This window comes from Balearica regulorum, chromosome 6 (assembly GCF_011004875.1).
Source record: "Balearica regulorum gibbericeps isolate bBalReg1 chromosome 6, bBalReg1.pri, whole genome shotgun sequence".
NCBI lineage: Eukaryota > Metazoa > Chordata > Aves > Gruiformes > Gruidae > Balearica > Balearica regulorum.
In genome coordinates, this window is record NC_046189.1 from 40,349,267 (window position 1) to 40,370,972 (window position 21,706).

General features: G+C 37.9%; 1 protein-coding gene across 1 annotated transcript in view; it reads left to right on the forward strand.

Moving 5' to 3' along the window:
* Nucleotides 1-21,706, forward strand: part of ACVR2A (activin A receptor type 2A) — a 70,364-nt gene that overhangs the window by 43,962 nt on the left and 4,696 nt on the right. Inside the window, exons 5-9 of the mRNA XM_075757270.1 lie at nucleotides 13,411-13,554; nucleotides 14,885-15,028; nucleotides 16,706-16,851; nucleotides 17,891-18,005; nucleotides 19,313-19,451. Coding sequence (XP_075613385.1) covers nucleotides 13,411-13,554; nucleotides 14,885-15,028; nucleotides 16,706-16,851; nucleotides 17,891-18,005; nucleotides 19,313-19,451 — 688 coding nt within the window. The remainder of the gene's footprint in view (nucleotides 1-13,410; nucleotides 13,555-14,884; nucleotides 15,029-16,705; nucleotides 16,852-17,890; nucleotides 18,006-19,312; nucleotides 19,452-21,706) is intronic.

Here is a 21,706-nt window from a genome sequence, read left to right on the forward strand (position 1 = left end):
TTTGGTACAGGAGTGGACACGTCATAAATTTTTAATAAATAGGGTAATAACCTGTTTTGTTAATACTCAGATTATATCTGCTGGCGTAAGTGTATGTTGGTGCTTGAGCTAGTTATAGTGTAATAACATTTTCTTATCTTGTGGTGAATAGGCATTAAGGTTTGTGGAAAGTCAGGAAAAGCTACTTCTGCCTGAAAAACTAAATGAAATTATTATGGAAAATGAATGTATAAATATTCTCCCATAAGCAGCAGAGCAGTATTTCCCACTTTAAATTTGATTAGAGCTGATTTGAACAGGAGGCAGAGGAAGCAGGAAGAGAGGGAAAAGTATTAGTAATTTTATAACCACTAAACAAACATTTAAATATTTATGCAATTACTATATTAAATATTAATATTATATTTAATAATTAGGGCATGAGTAGAGTTTGTAGGTGAATGGATTCTTTTCTAAATCTTTCAGTAGCAAATGGTATAATGCATAGATCAGATACATAGCAGATACTAGAAAACAGGGATTTCTGTATGAGATACAGATAAACCAAGTGAAATGAGATAACCTTATTCCTGGAACGCAACGGGGATACTTAGGTGCAGTACGCCCTGGCACTAATCTTTCTTTCAGTAGAAATTAAAGGATAGATGAGGAATAAGCACCAGATAAAAATGAGGAAACACTGAAGAATGAGATATTTTGGAAGAACTAGGAAAAGAAGGGATAAGTAAATAAAAAATCAAAGGAAAAAAGGGAAAGAAATTGTTTGGAATGTTTCAAAAAAGGAAGACATCCTAGAAAAAATTTTTCAACCTGTAATGAAATATGAAGGACAAATATCTGAGAATCATGGAATCATAGAATGGTTTGGGTTGGAAGGTACCTTAAAGATCATCTAGTTCCAACCCCCCTGCTGTGGGCAGGGACACCCTCCACTAGAGCACGTTGCCCAAAGCCTCATCCAACCTGGTCTTAAACACTGCCAGGGAGCCAGGGGCCACCACAACCTCTCTGGGCAACCTGTTCCAGTGCCTCACCACCCTCACAGGGAAGAATTTCTTTCTAATTTAAATCAACCCTCCTTCAGCTTGAACCCATTCCCCCTTGTCCTGTCACTGCACTCCCTCATAAACAGTCCCTCTCCAGCTTTCCTGTAGGCCCCTTCAGACGCTGGTAAGCCGCAATTAGATCTCCCCAGAGCCTTCTCTTCTCCAGGCTGAACAATCCCAACTCTCTCAGCCTGTCCTCATAGCAGAGGTGCTCCATCCCTCTGATAAGCTTTGTGGCCTCCTCTGGACTCTCTCCAGCAGTTCAATGTCTCTCCTGTACTGGGGCCCCCAGAGCTGGACGCAGTACTCCAGGTGGGGTCTCACAAGAGCAGAGTAGAGGGGCAGGATCCCCTCCCTCGACCTGCTGGTCACGCCTCTTTTGATGCAGCCCAGGACACAGTTGGCAAACGCAAACAACTTCATTTTTCTTTTGAAAGTAAAATTGCTTTACGGTATGTGCACCTATCAGGCACGCAGTTCCCAAGCTCTGTTCACAGCTACGTGGATTAATTTATCTTTATATTCTTCCTTATCTGTTTCATTCTTGCTTTCTTTCAGGTATTTGGGTAGAGAGTTCAAGGGGGTTGCTAGAGTAGGTAACTGCCAAGATGCTCCTTGCCAGTATCTGAGTTGGAAGCGCTCAGCGGGTCCTGAGGTGTGTGCCTGGGACAGCCATGGCAGAGCTGTGTGCTCTGAGGTGCTGCTGCCAGGGGTGCTATCTAGTTAAAGCTGTCAAATTTTATAAGATCTGTTGCTCTTTAAAGTCTTAAATGAGTTATTAACAAATGTAAGTTTGCTATATACATATGTGTATATGTAAAGTGGTTTGAAAGAACTGTTTCATTTTCTTATTTATATTTGATTTAATCATGCAGCAAACATATGCATGTGTCTGGTCAAATTCACAAAAAAAATGGATTAGTATTTTAAATATTTGAATCTTGTGTATTTCTGTATAGAAAGTTACTCTCACCTGGTTAATTTTCACTCATGAGCACACAGAAAGTGAAACTCTACTGTCTTTGTGGACAAAGACATTCCACAAAGTCAGGTGTAGCTTAGATTTTCCCACACCATCCTACTAATAATCCTGGTAGAAGTATGAATGCGGATGGCAAGGAGTTGATATGTTATGCTCACTTATTTTTTACATCTCTTGAGTTTGGGCCAGAGTTGTCAGTCAATGCTAATTACAACTGTAGTGTTACCACTCTGTCATCTGATAGATAGGACCATAACCTATTTTATAGCACAACTGACACAAGTAACACTTTGGGGTTTTTTTATCAGTTCACAGAGCTGTGGTTCCCAACATTTTACATCCCTACTGTGCAAAGAGAGATTAACCTCTTGTACTTTTTGTTGAGTGCCCAAGTTGTGAATATCTTATTGGATCACAGAGTTGCTTTTTTTGTGTTGTGTTGTTTTTAAAATAAGAGTCATATGTTGAGAGGGTTGAAAAAAAGCTTTACAGATTCACATAATGTCATTTTTCTTCATAACCTATTTTTGTGCTTGCTTCTGAAATATTTAAAATTTACTTGGGTCAAAGATGATGCTTCATGTTTTTAATCACTAAGCACAAGAAAGTCCTGATCTAGACATATTTGGTGTTGCCAGAAATTGAAAAGATGAAATGGACAGATCCTGTCTATTGGAGTGTCCGTAAAAGCAAGTTTAGTTGCTAGGAATTACCGTTTCTTTCTCTCCTTAGCAGAGGATTACATAGTTGAAAAAATATGACTACATCTTTTGGTTTTAACCTCCTATATATCACTTCCTTTAAACTTTTCCCTCAGTATTCCCTATATTGAACACAACAATCTCTTATGTGCTACGTTTTGGGCTGGATTTTTCTACCCCATATGTATGAACCTCACTGGCCCTATATATATGGAGAATAGCCGTTGTCTTCCAAGTCATGTGTTATGTGAACCAAGAATTAAGAATAATTGAAGCAAATATATCAAATACAAAGATATATTGATCTTATCCCTCTGGTCTCAGAAGGTTTTTTTAAGCATAAAAAAATACTCTGATTTTGGTTAATAACAATTTTGGTGTGGCTCCCTTCACTACTGTACCATGATAGACTTTCTTCAGTGTATCTTTTCCTGAAGACACCTAAGTAGGAATAGATCTTTGTAGCTATGTCATGGGTTTGATATTTCAGTTTCAGCTGTAAGATACTAGAATTGAAAACAGTATCACATAATGTGAGGTGAATAATGATGGAGAAAATCTCTAGCAGTGGCAGATGCAAGACATATTCTAAACTACTGACTGCAGGTCCAACTGCATGCATAGCAGTGGAAAACCAAATTCTTTGTTGGAAATTAACAGGAAAAGAGCATACAAAAAAACCTCCCAAAAACTCTGCTCTTTGCTGCAGTTTTTGACCTCAGACATCTGGTCTAGGCCACCAGACCTGTGCCAGGGAGTTTGAGCGTGTGTGTGTGTATGACTTGAATGGTTTGCTTTCAAAAAGTAGTTAGTAATGGGGAAATTTTTATGGTTGGCATTGGAAAAGATTTTCATTTGTTGTTTTTATTCTCTAAATTAACTTTTAGCATTTGAAGTAGTCTACCTGGTGCACTTAGAATTTCTGGGATAATCTTTGTCCCTTTGTGACACTAGGAAAATTACAGTTGGCTGCTGAAGAAGAATGAAGAAATTAAATCAAGTGTTCAGGTTTTTTCCATTTTTGTCTTCCAGCCACGTTTTTTTTTTTTTCTTGTTGTTGTTATAGATATTTTAATAGAAGCATTATAACACTTGAGAAATGAAGAATAAGAGAGGTGTTTTTACAAGCACTTATTCCAAACCTAGGAAGATTAATAGCTACTTGAAAAATATATGGAGGAGAAGCCAGGTGCTTATATGAAATGGAAAGAGAGATTTGTCGGCAAGGAAAAGCTGGAGTTCAGAAAGAGGAAGAATGTAAAAAAATAATAATAAAGACTGAGTTAGAGCTTGTGGCTAGCTAGGAAGGAGTTAAGGTTGGGCACGTATCAGTGGTTAATGAATGATTATGGCAATGTTGGTTTTAAAAGGAATAGCTGCATGAGCTCAAGATTCGGACTGCTAGATGTGTGCGTGATTTCACATTCTCTAGTACTGCGTATCATATCCTCAGGACTAATAAGAATTTCTTCTGTAATTGATTCCAGTCAATAGCTGGGATGACAGAGGAGAAGGATCTGGTGCTATCGTGGTACTGTGAGGCACAACCTTGATACAATTGTTTAAGGGAGGGGATCCCACAAATATAGGGGTACTGTGAGAATGTAGTAGGGAAGTTATAGATAAGCAGTCCTTAATGTGTAGTAGGTAAATAGGTTATAACTGTCTTTTTTTTCTTCTTTTTAAGAATTCATGGGTTACTACAATAGAAGTAGTTCCTTTAAATCTTTAACAGTGGGAAGAATTGGTATGACAAATAATTGAAAACCAAGTACATGAAGTGATTTTTCAATGCTCAGTATACAACCCGACATACAAAACTTTGGTTCTAAATCTTGGTAGCCTTTAACATTTTTTTTTAAAAGTACTTTCCTGAATTCTCAATTTATTTTCAGAATGAGCTGTCTCCATTTTAATAAATCATAATTGCAGCCTTTTTTTTTTTCTTTTAAATCTTCAAGAGGTAAGAAAATACAAATCCAGACTTAGGTTATCTTATCCTGAATGGCAGCCTAAAGGGAACTTTCTAATTAAGGTACATTTGAAACTTTTTTTAAAATTTTAACTGTATTTCTATAGTGAACTTCACGTTACCTTGTGCTTTTGCATTGATTCAAGCAGAGCATTATCTTACAATGTTTTGAATACTCTACCTTATTCTTGGGTTATTAAAAAGTTGGCTCAGTTTTAGGAGTCGGCCTGTATAGAGTAGGTCTGAGAGGCCAGTGCAAGATGATGTGTATCTGCCTGATAAGGCTGGATGTAGGCTGTACTTCATGTCTTAGTCTCACAGACATTGACTTGGCCTATACGCATTTAACAACTGACAAGACATTAAAGGCTTTTGCAACACTATATTTAATTTACCTTGAAGAATGTGTCTCTTATTCATTCATTGTAAACAATAATATTCAAAATAATCTATATTATCAAGACCGCATTTAGGTTATAGTCAGTGCTTTGGAACAATCATAGGAAGACTGTATTACTGATCTCAGTGAAGTCTGCAATTGGGTGCTCTACCTTCAGAAGCTTTTTAATTTTCCATAATAAAGTCCAGCCTGCATATTCTCAGATATGGTCTCCTGAATGTTTTAGATTGACATCTTTCAGGTAATCTTTTATATCACTAAATGGATGAGAATTACATGGTTCACAAGGCATACAAAAGTAATTCATCTTACCTGACATCCTCCAAAGAGATTGAGGGGCTGTGGGTGAATATGCAGAAGTCATATTTAGGGTACTAATTAGGAACAAATGAAGGAATTGGCGCAATTAATTTGTAATACAATAATTTGTATTTATTTTTAACATCATGTTTCTAAAGATTTTTGTGATGTTTGAAGTTTAGGATATGATTGTGGCTAGCCCAGATTTTGGAAAAGACCACACTGCTTGTTTTTCTTTGTCTAATTGGTTACAAATATCACAATCATTTCCCCTAATCCCTGATAAACCTTCAGAAGTTGTTTTCAGGCAGTATAAATAGGAAGTTAGTGTGTAGATGATGGCTATTTTGGGGGGGGGGGGTTGATTGCTCTCAGTTTTTATTTATAAGAGTTGCATTAATTCCCAACAGAAGCACATACTTGCATTTCTGTAATAGCCTGATACTGCTTAAACTGGTGATACTTGCATTTCTAATGAAAAGTGTGAGGTGGTGGTCTGTAGTCTGAAGAGGACAATGATTTAAGATCAGAAGGCGATGATCTGCATAAATCTCTCTGAATTTTCATGCATGTCTAATAAATTAGTGTTTGGGGGAAGCTGATCCCCTGAAGAGAGTAGTGAGAGGCCTGGGAGAGGACTCAGTTCTCAGAGTTTCATGTTTGCAGTTTCTCATTAGGGTAAGAGCAAAAAGGTTGCATTCATGTATCCCTTATTTCTGAGAAATTTACATAATTCTCAGGAGCTGGAGAATTTTAATAGCAAATAGGCCTGGAAAATGACTAATAAATTTTTTGCAGCCACAGGAAAGATGTTTGAATAACTATTTCATATGAGCAATGCTTTTTAAATTTTTTTAACAGTTATTGTCTGTTCTTTGACTACTTGAGTTAATAGAAATATGAGTACACAGAGATGTTTCTGTTACTCTGTTCAGTAGCCGTTCCCTATCAGATTCACAGATTGAGTAATTTTTTTTTCTTGGCTGCTGTTTCTGGCAAAGGAATATGGGGGGCTTGGAGAAGGAACTTCTTTCAGTACCTGTGCTCGTGGAGTTTGTGCTGCATAATCTTACTTGTTTTTCTAAATGTACATGGAATAGCTGACACTCTTCTGGATTCGGGGACTACAAGCTCACAGAGATTTGAAGGTGAACGTGATTGAAAACCTGTTAAAGGTGGTGGGTTTTTCTGTTGAAGGGGGGGGCTTTTTTTTTTTTTGCCTTCTGAAGTGCCCTAAATATTTGCAGGCCATACAGGTCCTGCAAGAATCTGTTTCAGACTCCTGGTGTGGGTGTTATTCTCCTCTCTGCTGGTCTGCTGACCAACGAGAGGAGGAGAGAACCTGTTGGGCTCCAGTGTTCCTCAGTGCTCTCTCAGTGGCAGCAAGCTCTACTACAGTATTTATAAATCTGACTCCCACCTAATCTAGCCTTCAAGAAATACTTCAGCCTTTCCATTATTAATTAGTTAGATAATGCTAAGTGTGTGCTAGACAGTTTTCAAGCGCAGAGAAAAGCCTCTTGTTGGCCCTACACTTTGTAGCGTCCTAAGAAGGTAAAGACAAAGGGTGAAAAGGATGATTGCTGTTACGTGGCAGCTGAGTACTTCAAGCGTTTGAATTTCATGTTCTTGCAACATCTATCTGATCAAATTATAAAGGACAAAGAAAATGGCTGAGGCAAAAGTACAGGAGGAGGAATGAAGGTGTTTCAGTGCTTCTCAGCTTGCGTGGCAATAAGATTTTTCAATTAAAAAAAAAAGATGAAAATAGCACAAACAAGCTTGTGTCATTAAAATGTGCTGCAAGTTTCAGTAACAGTGCTCTGGGACTTAGGTTTTTATAATAGATTTCATTCCACAGTCTGTGAACTCATGACTTGTTTGAAAGAATCTTTAATATTGTAATCTCCCTATATATATGCTGGATTTAGTATTTTCAAGTTCACTTGTTCTAGTTACACCTCTGGCATACCAGCTTACTGATTAAATTTAGTAATATAGACCTAATATTTGATGACCTATTTGTTTATAAGGTTTAGCTATAACTTGGACATGAAAAATTTTTCGTTTTCCACAGACAGCTACTAATTGCAGTGAATTTTAAACAATACAACGCTGCCCTCTACAGTACAGTTGTGAGCATAACAAGAAATACGTTTGCATAACTTGTGGTTGTATATTTAATTTTCTGCATGTGTTTATATGCTGTTTTATAGTAACATGACTGTTTATACACCTATAATGGACAATTCTGGTTTTAATAATAAGGTCAATTCAGGTGATGATCCGTATAATAATCTTTTTTTGCCCATTTTTCTTTGCTAACATATCAATGAAGGATTTTTTTATTTTAAATGATCTGTTATTAGCACAAAGTATTGCTATCCTCATGAATATTTTAGTTGTTAATTCACAAACAATTATTTTGTCTCTTTTCTTATAAGATGTTTTTTCATCCCATTCTTGGTATAAATAGTAATTTCTTTTGCCTGTGTTTTTTTCCCCTCTCTACAAGCACGCCTTTCATATAATGATTGAGGTAAGATGCATTGATGTTTGTTCATGGTTATGGAACTTTCTGTGGACATATAAGAAGTTATTTTGGTATGAATTACGTTTTTTCAGTATTTTGGACAAGAAATTTGTAAGCATGCGTGGTTTAAAAATACAGATTTGGTCTGCTGTTGATAGCTTTCTTAAAATTTACTGTAATTTCTCAGGCTATAGAGTTTAAACGTCTGTAGGGATTGATGATGAAATACACCAGGCATAGTTGGTTTGTGGTTCTTCAACTACAGACTAGCTCATTTGTGTCACTTCCACCCTAGTGCCGCATCGCATAGGCGGCAGTACAGGCTCTGCTGGTCCAGCAGTTGCTGGTAACCTCGGCCTCGGGCTGTGGGAGCAGCCCAGCTGGCAGGGACGGTGACTCTCACCGTGGTGGGTTGTCCTGGAAGGAAACAGCACGTCCTGCCCACCTCCATCATGTCTTCGGGTATCTGTTGTCATCTTCCGTCTGTGAACTGCCTATAACTGTTTGAGGTGTGTAGTCTCTTCATGTTGTGATTCTGAGTGATGTGATGGAGTTTTTATGTGATTCAGGAGCTCAGAGAAATACATTACCTGAAGAAAAATATTATTTCACTGTTAAGTCTCCGCTTTGACTTTTTCACTTGCCAGAAGGTATTTTTACTTGTAGTTTCACATGAAGTATCAGTAATTTAATACAAGTAACTGAAAGCTGTTAATTCAGAAACTTGGTTATTATTGCTAGGCTTTTAAATTGAATATTGAAAAAGCCAAGATTTGACTTGTACTATGGATGTTCAATTTCCATTGTGTGTATAGGTCTCTAATTAATAGCTAAAATGTCTTATAAGTGTAATTTAGAAGAAAATAGAATGGTGCTATTTAAGTATTTTCCTAAATATCTTGCATCTGCAGAGTTATCGGTGTTCCTTCTATTTGTATTACTGTTTTGCTTCAAATGCCCTAATTTCAGTTAGAGAAGAAGGTGAAGTATCCTGCCTCCAAGTAACTACTTTGTTTATATTACTTTGGGGAAATATGTTTGCAATGTACAATAAAATAGAGGATTTTGTGGGGTGAAAGAGAGAAAAATTGTCACCGTGTAAAAGAAATGTAGTTTGGTACAAATCATAGAGTCAGTTCTGGAATAATTAAAACATTTAAGAATTCTGACTCCTTTTATTGTATTTGGATCTTAACTTTACAGATCATCTGGTTGAAAATGACCCAGTCTCAAACTAGAAAGGGAGGAAACAACCAAGATAGTCACCAGACTCTTTCCATGAGAACTTGCCAACCATATTCGCAATTTAAACTGTAGAATAAAAGTAACCAAGGGGAAGTATTGCACCATTTAACAAAGAAAACTTGCATGTGCTCTGGAAGTTTGAGAACTTGATTATCTTTTGGCGTCAGGAAAGAGAAATGCGTCTGTGTACAACCCTGTTTGGATAATTGGTCTTTTTTTCCCTTTGTTGTACATGATGAATCACCTGACTCAGTTCCATATGAGATGTGTACAACATAACTGGATGTCCATGATTTTGAGATCACCATACAACCCAAAGTTACGCGTTTATTGATGAATGGCTTTCCGCTAGAGGAAGAGTAAAGCCTAGTTGGCTGAGTATTTATGCATCGTGTGACCCAGGCAGTTCAAGTACTTTTTGCTGACGTAGCTGCTTCTGCGTTTTATCTGGCAGTAGATCGTTGTGCAGCAGGAGCACTCCTGTTCCTGCGGCCGTTACTAACTGCCCTGGGGTTAGGACAGAGCGTGTCTTCGAGAAGGTTGGGATGAAGCTTACGTGGGCCGGTGACTCACTGCTCCCGAAAGAGAGAGCCCTGCTTCCCTCTCCCTTGCAGTGCTGCCTGCGTTAACCTGGACCTTGTTGCAAACTGACTCAATTTGCTAAACTATGAGAAAACTAACCTGATTTTTCCAATAAATGGATAGCACATTGCTTTCTTTTGCTGTGTGGTCACACAAGTACCAGAATCAGCCCAAGGGAAGGGACAGGGAAAGCTCAGGAACAGGAAATTGGGCCCTTATTTTTTGACAGCTGTGGCAAGCTGTTAGACTAATATATCCACATTATATCTTTACTCACATTATATCATCATTCTTGGCGCCATTGAGAAGATTTTAAAAAGCCATACAAAAATAATTATGCCTGTGGCATGTTAAACATTTTTGCTTAGAAGTCGACCGAATTGAAAATATTGTCAAGGAATGTTTCTGTATAAAAATAGTACCTGTAGTTTTCAAGTAAATGCCTGTTGATTTTAACAAAGTTGTTGGGAAGGAAAAAAAATTCAGAAAAAAACTGGAAAACTATTCTTTTTAGTTATGTTAACATAAGGCAATTATACTTTCCATTTTAAATCAGGATTTGTTTTGATTTGTGCGTGGGGGTGTCTGTGGCTTCATAAGAACACCGGCAGTTTTGACTTCATAGAAATGTTTCAACACGAAGAGGAAATGTGCAGGGAACCACAGGAGGTTGCTATATAAGGTAGCGGGAAAATATCTTGAAATGTCAGGATTTTCTAGAAAATACGAAGTTCAGGTATATGAAAAGTGTCGTTGTCTAATGTGACAGTAAGAAGCACCAGTTTTTGCTGGCCACTCTTTACTGAGGTGTTACTGCCTTCTCATGTGACAGATGCTGTAATTTTTTTCATTAAATCTTTGAGAAGTATTAAGTGGTCATTTGCTAGATGGTCAAGAAAAAAATTCATACAGTGTCCTTCAAAATACCAGCAGATTTTTTTGGGTGGAGAGTATGGAAAGGAAGGGGAGTTCTAGCCACTGAAGTGAGATTTGGGGTTATTTCCCACAAACCATTCTGTTAATTTAGGCAAGTCACTAGGTTTGAAACTTTAAAAAGTTACCTAATTAAGTGCTGTTAAAGCCTCAGATACTACACAGTGCTCAGGATTCTTAAAAATAACAGGGTTTCTTTACAAGTTAAAGTAGGCTTCTTGTTTTGCTTGTAACTGTAACTATTACAAATGGAGGACAGTGATTTCCTGGTGCCTGAAATATTCATAAAGGGCTTTGGCATTGAACAAAGGCAGCATGGGAGGGAAAACTTAACTCTTAAACTTCATTTTCTGTGATCTTTGTCCAGTTTAAACCCAGCAATTTTTATGTAACGCCTTTTAATCATCTGTTGCTGTCATATTTGTGAAACAATTTCATACTTTTTTGAGGATAGTATTGTAATGTGTCTCTAGTTTGAATTTCAAACGTTGTATTTTCTTTTACAGTTATTGTGAATTAGGGTACAGTTTCTTTAAATTCCTATAAATCTGTCTGTCTGAAACTTGTTCTTTCTGAAGGATTTATTTGTTGCTTAATAAGAAACAAGAGAATGGATATTTATTTCTGCGCTTAAACTGCTCAAAACTTGTGTTGGATACAGAACCACTTGTCTCCATTCTCACAGTAGTAAAGTATACTTAAACCCACAGTTGTTCTGAAAATGTGTCTTTAACATGCATAAGATTTTTATGTTGTAAACTGAAGTGCTCTAATACTTAACTATGGAGTACTCTCATTTGTTTTGTAGACACAACTACTCCAGTGTTTTTCATTCTTTCCCTTTAAAACAGCATTACAGCTGTGACTGGGGAAAAATAGAGAAGCCAAGTGCATGTTTTGGAGGTTTTCTTGAACAATAGGCTTTAGGGTTTTTTTGTTGTATTCTGCAGGGTGATATCGTTTAAAAGCAATATCTAACTTTCATTTGTACAGTTGTTTCATATGTAATATTGAGACTTGTGGCACGACTTTGTGGTCTCCATAGACCTGCCCTGCCACTAAAAGCAGCCGTTTGCCCCCTTCCTGTCTGTGATCTAGCAGTCTGCCCCACGCTGTCATCGCTGCCATTGACATCTGCAATTCTTTCTAGTAGTTTGGACTGAGGAACAAATTGTGGCTTAAACTAATTTGAAAGGGGAGGGAGGGGGGATGCGAAAGGAAGGTGGAGCTGCATCTCCTGGTGACAGTATTGGTAATTCTGCTTTGTGACCACTGCACACCAGAACTTGACTTATTTTCTCGCAGAAAACAGGGATCAGACAAAAGAGATGATGTTTCTCTGGTTCTGTGCATAGGGTAATTGTCTTTGATGCAGAGGCACATCTAAATGGGTATGATGCGTTTGTTCGTGGTAGGGACGAAGCTTATGTAGGTACAAACTGATCTAACATGGTAGATTGGAGAGAAAAGGACAGTCAGAAAGAAGCACATCTTTGGCAATGAATTTGAAAATCTACTTCTTGTATTCAGATCATGTGTATGCTACAGAATATGTAAAAGATGTCTAAAGTATAAAATACAAGCTATTTGATAAGCCGTCATGTTTTCTTTCCCAGAAAGGCAAATTGTTGAAATCTGTAGTAAGATGGGTGGTTATATGGATAGCTGTATGGAAGCTCTCTCTCACTTGCAATTGTACTTGCCAGCTTGTGGGGTCATATTTGAAGAGGAATTGTTGGGCTAGCCCCTCGGTAAAGTACAAATACTTAAGATATCACAAGATAATATCTTAAATTCCAGTTCTCTTTCTGGGGTGCGGCCAATTACTGACATTTCAGTAATGTACTGGCTATCCAAAAGTTGGGAGCAGCAGGAGTGGATCAGCAGGTTGCAGCATCGGTGCTGTGGTTCCTCACACCGCCATCGATGTGGTTTGGAGGGCTGATGGCAGAGGGATGGTGGTTGGTTTCCTGTGCCAAACATCCACGCTGTGCGTGTGGTTCAATGGTTTCCGAGTGAAGAAAGATTAGTTACGGCCTGGAAGACCTTGTAATGGTACGGCCTGCCTACATATTGGTTTGCAACCTTGTGTCCCCAGTAAGCAGTGGAATTTTTGAAGTAGAACTGTGCTGGTATCAGCTCAGTGGCTTGTGAGGGCTGAACCCCGTTGGGTGGTAACTGCAGACGGTGAGGAGATTCACTTCGGCTCTGCGTTGCTGCCCTCAACCGAATCGCTAATGTAGATATCATCTGCTTCCCGGCTGATGGCTGCAGCGTTTGTCATGTGGAAAGGGACATGGTGGCGGTGTAGAGTCAAGTCACCAGGCCCTTGAACTAAAGAATTAAACCCTATGTCAAACAAACAAAATGCCTTAAATGTATCAAAGGTGCTCATTTTAATTCTGTCTCTTAAAGTAACAAGTGTGATTATCTTTGTTCCTCAATTTCTCCTGTGCTTTTACACCTGGTTAGGCAGAGTTACACTGTAACTGTTGTTAAGCTGTTGCTTGCACATTAATTCTGAGCATGTTTTACAATCTCAGTTTCCTGCAGAGAAGGGTTGCTGGTTTGTTGATGGTTTGTTTGGGGGAATTTGTTGGAAGGGGGTTGGGTATATGATACCAAGTCTCTTTCAGTTTACAAGCCTTTATTTCTGGTGCTGTCATCATAGATAGCACATATAATAGCAAAATTAATGGGTTTAACCTGATTTCAGGATCCTGGACCACCACCACCTTCACCGTTGATGGGTTTGAAGCCATTGCAGTTACTAGAGATCAAAGCTAGGGGAAGATTTGGATGCGTATGGAAAGCTCAACTACTAAATGAGTATGTTGCAGTCAAAATATTCCCTATTCAGGTAAGCAGAAGTTCTTAGTGTCCTGTGTTGCTTCTAATATCAAAGTGAAACTAGCTTTTCTAGTCATAATAAAAGGCTTGTATTTTAGAGAATTTTCAATATATGATGTAAATCTAGATAGTTCGAAAAAATTCTGAAATGCAGGAAAAGTTGTGACCTGAAAAATGTGCGGGTATTATGGAATTAAAATAAATATTTTAATGCAGCAAGCATGTATTATTGACTTAAACTCTGTGAATGTATACATTTCTAGTCATAAAAATACTTATTTGGCATGAATAGTTTTAAGCAGCTCTCACGCAAATCTCGATCAGTTGAGAAGACTTTGTTTATATTTTTCAAACTAAATTGTACTTGGAAGGAATGTCCTGAAATGCAAACCCATAAGGTGATTGTTCCAGTTAAATATGCCTTAAGTGAAATAATATTCACTTCCCAGCAAGTACCTCTGATTTAGAATAAATCATGGTTTAAAAGCCATGTTTTAGAATAGATCGTGCTCATAGTTTGAAGATCCAATCTAGTTAAAGAATACAAGTGATCATATACAATGATATTAGGATAGATTTTACGTTAATTAAAACCACCCACTGCTACTTGAGGTGAAATATGCTTGTGTTTTCTGATGATTAACCAAGTGTTGACTTGGTGAATGAGTACATCTGCAGGTTTTTATTCTTCTAGGAGAAATGGCATATATTTATGCTGGTTTTGGCCATCAGCACAACTTAAATTAAATTTGAGGCTTTGTTATTTTTAATGAAGGAAAACCTATTTCTAATTCTTTATGGGGTTCTTATAGATTAATAAAATACAAACATTGAACCATGCTCTTAAGATTAAAGTAATTGTAATTGTTTGCAGTATGTAGATTCCAATCCTAATCCACAGTTTTGTGTTTCCATGTTCATATCTCTGATAGTTGATGTTGTTCTCAACAGTTGATGTCTGTTTACAACAAATTTAAGTTTTTGAGACCGTTTTGCACTGTATGTGATTATGTAACATATGTGAAGACAGTTTTTCATATTTTGGTATATGTTATGTCAGTATTTTGTAGCACAAATATTGTTATTACTCTATACATTTGTAATTTTTAAATAATCAGCCTCATAATATTAATAGCATACGCTGTACTTTCTTTCCTTCAGGTAGTAAACCCTGTCTTGCCAAAAAACAAAAAATAAAGCCAAACCAAACCCCAAAAAATGGGTTTAGTCACTTTGACAGATACACAGTAAATTACAGAAAGAAACCTCTGTCAGGGAAAGTACCTCTTATTCTCATTATTATGGTATTAACTTGGTGTGATGTGTTGTTTTGTTTAAAGGACAAACAGTCATGGCAGAACGAATATGAAATTTACAGTTTACCTGGAATGAAGCACGACAATATTTTGCAGTTCATTGGTGCAGAGAAACGAGGCACTAGCATCGATGTTGATCTCTGGTTAATTACAGCATTTCATGAAAAGGTATGTTTAGTTCTCAATGTATTTTCTTTTTTTTTTTTTTTTATGATTATGATAGAGGAAGGACAATCTTGGATATCTGTCACAAATAGGAACGTTGGATAGTTAAGAAATAAAATTTAAAATAGTTTTTGCTTATTCTTAGCTTGTCTCTTTGCATTGGATATGAATTTATTTAAATTTATTTCCAGCCAGCTGAGAAAGTTGTCATCAGTCTTAATAGAGGAGTTGTTTTAGAAAACAAACAAAAACTTATTCTACCTTTTTGCTTTTTAGAATCTGTATTTTTGAATATTCCCCCATCTAAATCTGCCTAATTTAAATAAACTCCATCTTGCAAAGATTGTGGTGGTTTATTTTTTACTTGTGTTAGCTGATTTGTGCCTATAAGAATATATCAGTTGTATTGCAATAACCACAATAAAAACCATAAATACATGTAATTAGGCATATGTTTACTGTTTTATTTTGTCCACTTAGATTTTATTTTTTTTTAATAACTGCACGTAACTGTCACAGATGTAAGTACAAAGAGTAAAAAAAATCCCAAATTTAAGCTTAGCACCAGCACAGGCAAAGAGGCATTAGGAAGATGTTACCTGTAGCAGATTTGAGGAAATACAAATCTGTATAATATGGATATGTTCATGCATTACGGCTAGGTCATAGATCACATTCCTACTATTGAATATTATATTCTTCATTCTGGCACTTTTGTCCCACTTATGCCTCTGCTTCAATCATTTAGAGGGCTAAAACTGCCCAGCTATTTAGATTTTTTGACATATCTTCCCGATCAAGTAGATAATTTCAAACTAATTTGCCTTTCTGAAAGGTTATTGTTTGGTTTTTTTGTCTAAGAGTTTTCAAAATCTTGGTACTGGTGGAAAGGCGGCATCTGAGATGACTTTGGAAAATTTGAATTTTGAATTTTATTTTTAAAGTGCAGCATCTACGCTTTTCAGCACTTTGTTCATTTTACCCTTTTGTGTTGGCTTTTCACACGGTAACAGGTGGCATGGTGACATCTCACAAACTGGATAATACACAAATCCGTGAAAATATGTTTATAGAGTGGGCTGTAGAAGTGAGTTTGAAGAGAAGTGCTTTATGCTGACTAGATTTTTACTTAATCTCTTTATATTCATTGTGAAACTGGAGTTTACTGTTGCTGGTCAGTAAGAAAAGAAGCACTTAGGCTGTCAGTTAAAGGTCTTAAAAGAACGGACATACGCAGTTCAGCAGGATTCCTGAAGGTGAATCTAACCTGTAATTTCCTGTGCTGGGAAGATTATAAATCACCCTTGTAAAGCAAGGGCTGCCTTTATTAAGAACTTAAATATCTTGAGTCTAGCTCCCATTTCTGACACAGTTCAGTGCAGTTTGTTGGCGAGTGTGCCACAGAATGTGAGTTCATTGCGCTGTTTGCTTGTTGAGGTAATGTGTAGATGCAGCTTGATTTTATTCATGGACTAGAGATGATGCAGAGATTAATATTTTGTTGTTTAAACTGGCAGTCGATCACGTATGTATGTGTGTAATTATATAGTCCATCAGAAAACGGTGAAAGGCAGACAGGCATATCATGTTCTTTAATGACAGAGGTCGTTTAGAAGTTTTCTTTATGAGTAGATGAGAATGAAATTGATCTTGTAATTGTTTTTGTGTTTTGCTGTGCAGGGTTCATTAACAGACTTTCTCAAGGCTAATGTGGTCTCCTGGAATGAGCTATGTCACATTGCTCAAACTATGGCTAGAGGCTTGGCTTATCTTCACGAGGATATACCAGGACTGAAAGATGGACATAAACCTGCCATCTCGCATAGGTATAGTATATATAAAATATTTTCAGGTGATTGTTCATATTTAACTTGGAGCTAAAGGATATGAAACCTGGACAGATAGGAAGTACTGAAATCACTGCTCTGTGATACCTTCCTTCCAGATCAAGAGCCTCCTAAGAAAAATCTGCTCAGCCTAAGCAAAACTCTAGCTGATGGTCTATAGAACTTGCTGTGATGATTGTGGCTAATGTCATAAATTCTTTTTTATACAGTTAATTATTTAAGTACCTTCTGCAGTATGTGAAATAATTGGCATTATAGCTATTTGAAACAACTTAAACACGTATATAACTTTTAAGTCATACTGAATGCCTCCAGACAGAAACATTTACTGTAAGTGGTGTTATGCCTATTGTTGAGTATAATTGTTGGTTGTTTGGGTTTTTTTAATGAGGCAGGTATAGAAAGGTGTTCATAGAAGTAGGGAGCTGAAATGATAGTGGTAGCCAAAATAAACAATAGGGATATAGAGTAAGAGAAATACAGATTCTGCAGAGTTTGGAATTCCAGGAGCAAAACTGCTTGACGGACGGTAAAATGGGAGAGTGGAGAGGTACACAGGACAGATGGGAATCCCTGGATCGAGGCCATTGTCTCTTGTTTCTGCAGGAAATCACATATCTCCTTGTTAGAAACAATCAAGATTCATTTTTCAAGGTGTTTTGTTTCCTATTATTTAAATACCTGAAATGTAGTTGTAATTTAAGTGTGCGGTAACTACATTTTTATTCTATTTCTGTATCATACATGCTTATAAATCTGTATGTATTTTAAAACTAAGCATAAAATGACAGTTCCAGTTGCAGTCTTAGATATTTCCATAAGAATATAGGTAAGCAAGTATACTCCCACAGGTTTTATTATTATTCTTTTGTTGTTCAAATGGACTGCTGCTTTATAATATGGAAGGCAAGAAAGTTACAATGTTCCTTGGTTTGTTATATTCCTTTTTCCTTAGAACTTTAGATGGTATTTCACGTTACTGATTTCTCTTTTTTTTTTTTTTTCCTTAACTTGAAAGGGACATCAAAAGCAAGAATGTGCTGCTGAAAAATAACCTTACAGCTTGTATTGCTGATTTCGGTCTAGCTTTAAAGTTTGAGGCTGGAAAGTCTGCAGGGGATACACATGGACAGGTAAATACTGATTTATTTACATAAACGATACAACTGTGAACTGCATGTGGATGGAAATCCATAGTTTAGGCATTCTTCGTGCACAAGATACTATATCATCAACCGCATTTTTGGTGACCTTTAAGGAAGATGGCATTTTGTGCTTTCTTCTCACAGGCTAAAAATTAAACAATCCTTTAGATAATTACAACTCACAGCCTTCCCCCCCCCCCTGCATCTCATTACATGGCCTCCCTCCCCTCTTATTTTCATTTTTACTAGAGGACTTGGATGACAAAGAGTGGTCTTGCTGTATTTTATTAATTGCTTGGAGATACTGTTCAGAAACTGAGGAATTACACTGGCAGCCAGTTTTTAACTTTTCTGACCTAACAACAGTCTCTTCCCTGAAATGACAACGGTACTAATCAAGCACTTGTCGTACAACAGGGAACCTTTTTAGTACCATGTACTTTTAACATAACAAGCTTGGGCTTAGAGCACTGTGGTTTCTGGAAAACAAATGTATTTAATTTTAGGCAGAATGTCACAGTTTATGGTTAAATAAATGGCAAAAATAAAATCCATACAATAGGATTATAAAACCTCAGTAACAACTGCTTAAGAGAAATACAGCTATTACCATGCAGGTTTAAATAACAGAGTAGATCTTGTTCAGACATCATGTAAGTTCTGATTTATTCAGATGACATAATTTCATGAGTGACTGTGGTCAAAAAGAACAGATATCCCCAAAGTTTTCATTTAATGGTCTGTTTTGTGCAAGTGATTTTTGTATGACTTTCTCAGTATAAATTGCACTTTGGTAGCTAGTTTTCCTTTGGTAGTTTTATTATTGCTCCCGTCATGGGGAGAAACATAAGCATGTTTCGCATCCTTGTGACATGAAGAAGTAACAGCAGTGACCTTCCTGTAAGCTGGAAGAAAATTACAGAATCATCGAATGGTTTGGGTTGGAAGGGACCTTTCAAGGTCATCTGGTCCAACCCCCTGCGATGAGCAGGGACTTTGTAAGGAACGATGGTGACAAATATGTTAAATCTTTATAGATATTCTTGCTTCATAAGCATCCTTTATAGGGCCCAGTCTATACGATTGTTTCTAGTTCTTCTTACCTACTATTGGATATAAGAATACAAGAAACTTCCAAAATTTTGTTCTAAGCAAGGATAACCATGGCTATATTTAATCTTTGACAAAAAGTACTGCTGGTCTATGGTGGTATTGTAATTGGCACCAGCTAGAATGGTAATTGTGGTCATGTTGATTGTTAGCGTACAAATGTTTATGCTTTCCTGTCTCTCAAGGTTGGTACACGAAGGTATATGGCTCCTGAGGTACTAGAAGGTGCTATAAACTTCCAAAGGGATGCGTTTCTGAGAATAGATATGTATGCCATGGGACTAGTCCTCTGGGAATTGGCATCACGCTGTACTGCCGCGGATGGTAAGCAACATATTTGATTTACGGAAATATTGAATGAATTGATGAGACGTGTATTGAAAGCACGAAATGGGAAGGTAGACTATGCAGTAAAATTTAATAAGGGTGGTAGTCTTGTGGGGAAATGAACAAACCACCAACATGATGTATCACTTCATAATTTAGTCTCTCCAGTGTTTGGCATCCCAGGTAGAAGTTTTCTGATACCTGGGTACCTGTTGTGTCTCTTACGGTCATGGTGAGGAAGAGAGAGCATTGCTGTGGAACTCCTAACCTAATATGTTTGACTACTTCTGAGTTTAGCCTGACAGTCTCAGTGCCAATCAGTTTATGTTAAAAATATCGCTGCTTTCATAAGGAAAAGCTTAGGTTAACCTTGGTAACAAAGATATCCCACCCACACCTGCTGAGAAATCGATGTCTTCTGCTGCACACCCTAGCATCAGACACTGACCTGTCTTTTAGTGCTGCCTGTGGAAGATGCGCGTAGACTAATGTCAGACATCTGTTCCCAATGTAGTAAGGGAATACAAGGCTAAAAGACATGAAGAATTTTTGTAGGTCAACGTATATTTTATCACAGAGAGCATTGATGCAGTTAATTTTCTAGCCGCTTATATGCGGGAGGAGTATCTTCCTGAATCACAGTGAATGCTCGTCAGGAAGTCTCTGCGATGAGACACAGAAAAGTCTCTGGTTTAGCCGCAGATGCCAGAGTGAGACTGGGCCATGTAAGTCCAGCATCTCCCTACCCTCTCTTTGTTGTCACTAATGTGGCATTAGTTCAGCTCCTATAGATGTCAGAACTTCTGATTAATTGTTGATAGCTTAGAGGTTGAAAACACGGTAGTGTCTGAGAAATCTGCAGCTGGTGCTTTGTTAGCTATGGATCCATCACAGTTGTTTGCCTCAAAGCAAACCACTGGATCCAATTCTTAAGCTCTTAAGGAAAGATATCAGATACCCTGTTTTGAGTATAAATGCTATTCTTTAGATTTTGTAAATAGAGACCTGGTTTTGGGTGTCCAGAGTAAGTCAGGACTAATCAAGAACAAGAGAAAAGGCTCAAAAATGTTTGGGAGAAAGTTGCATTTTCAGTACAGTCGTTAAAGCAGCTGAGTTCAGCTAAGTAAATGCGATGGTTTCACTTGGGGTAGTGATGTCGTTTGTCATAAAGCACTGCTGTGAGAGCCCAGTGCAGGTGACAGACACTCAGATGAAAAGCCAGGACGTATTGGAGACCTCAGTAGATCAGCACGTGGCCACGCAGTGCACTCTGCTCCAGGCAGTGCTTTTCTGCTGCAGACGTTCCTCCTGGAGTGGAAGCCACTGGGGAGATTTTACCCTTTTAAAAATGTTAAGCTGTTTACTAACAGGATCCACACAATCTTGCACAAGTCTCTGAGGCAGCCCCACATTCCATACTGATTCTTTGTGCCTCGGTGCACTGTGCAACATTTGTACCTAAATCTTACTGAGGTGTGTCGTAGGTGTGTCTGGCAGGTGTGGGTGTTATTCCAGAAAGCAAAGGAGGCATCATGAAGGCAATCAGCCTTCCTGAGTCTCAGCTCTGGAGTCACTCTGCTGTCTTTCTCTCTCCAAATTTCTTATTTTTATTTTTTAGAAGGTACCCAGTCTTTTTCGCTAAGCCTCATCGGCCTCATTGTTACCACACTGTTCATTTCTTCCGTCTTCCCCTTCTTCCTTTTCTCAGACTTTTGATCTGAAAGCACAAAAATATGCCTTACAATAACATACATAATAATCTATAGCTATGTAATCTGTAGTTCAGCATATAAAGCCTAGTCCCTTTGATTGAGCTCAGGATGAATATTACGCTTAGCTTTCAACATCAGTACTTTTTTGTCTGGGGCTCTATGGATTGGAGGAGGAGATACCTGACATGTGCAGAGGGATGCAGCAGTCACTGTCAAGAGTTTGCCTTCTGCAGCACACGTGGTACCAAAAACATTCAGGAGTGGCTGTCAGGCATCTCCTTGGCCCTCCGATACCGAGAGCGCCAGCGAACTTGAAAGGAGGAGGAGGATTTATCTGAGCCAGGCGGTGGAGTGCGGAGGAGGCAGGGAGCAGCTGTGGATCCCAGAACTGCCCGCCACCCTTGCGTCGAAGCTTTTGGTTGCGAGGGAGCTGGGCGGGAGCTGCGCTTGGCTTCTGCATGGGAGAGCAAAGGTTGTAGCTCCTCAAAGTGCCCCTGCTGCTGCTGTAACATCTTAGTCACCACTGGCTGCTAACGTGTC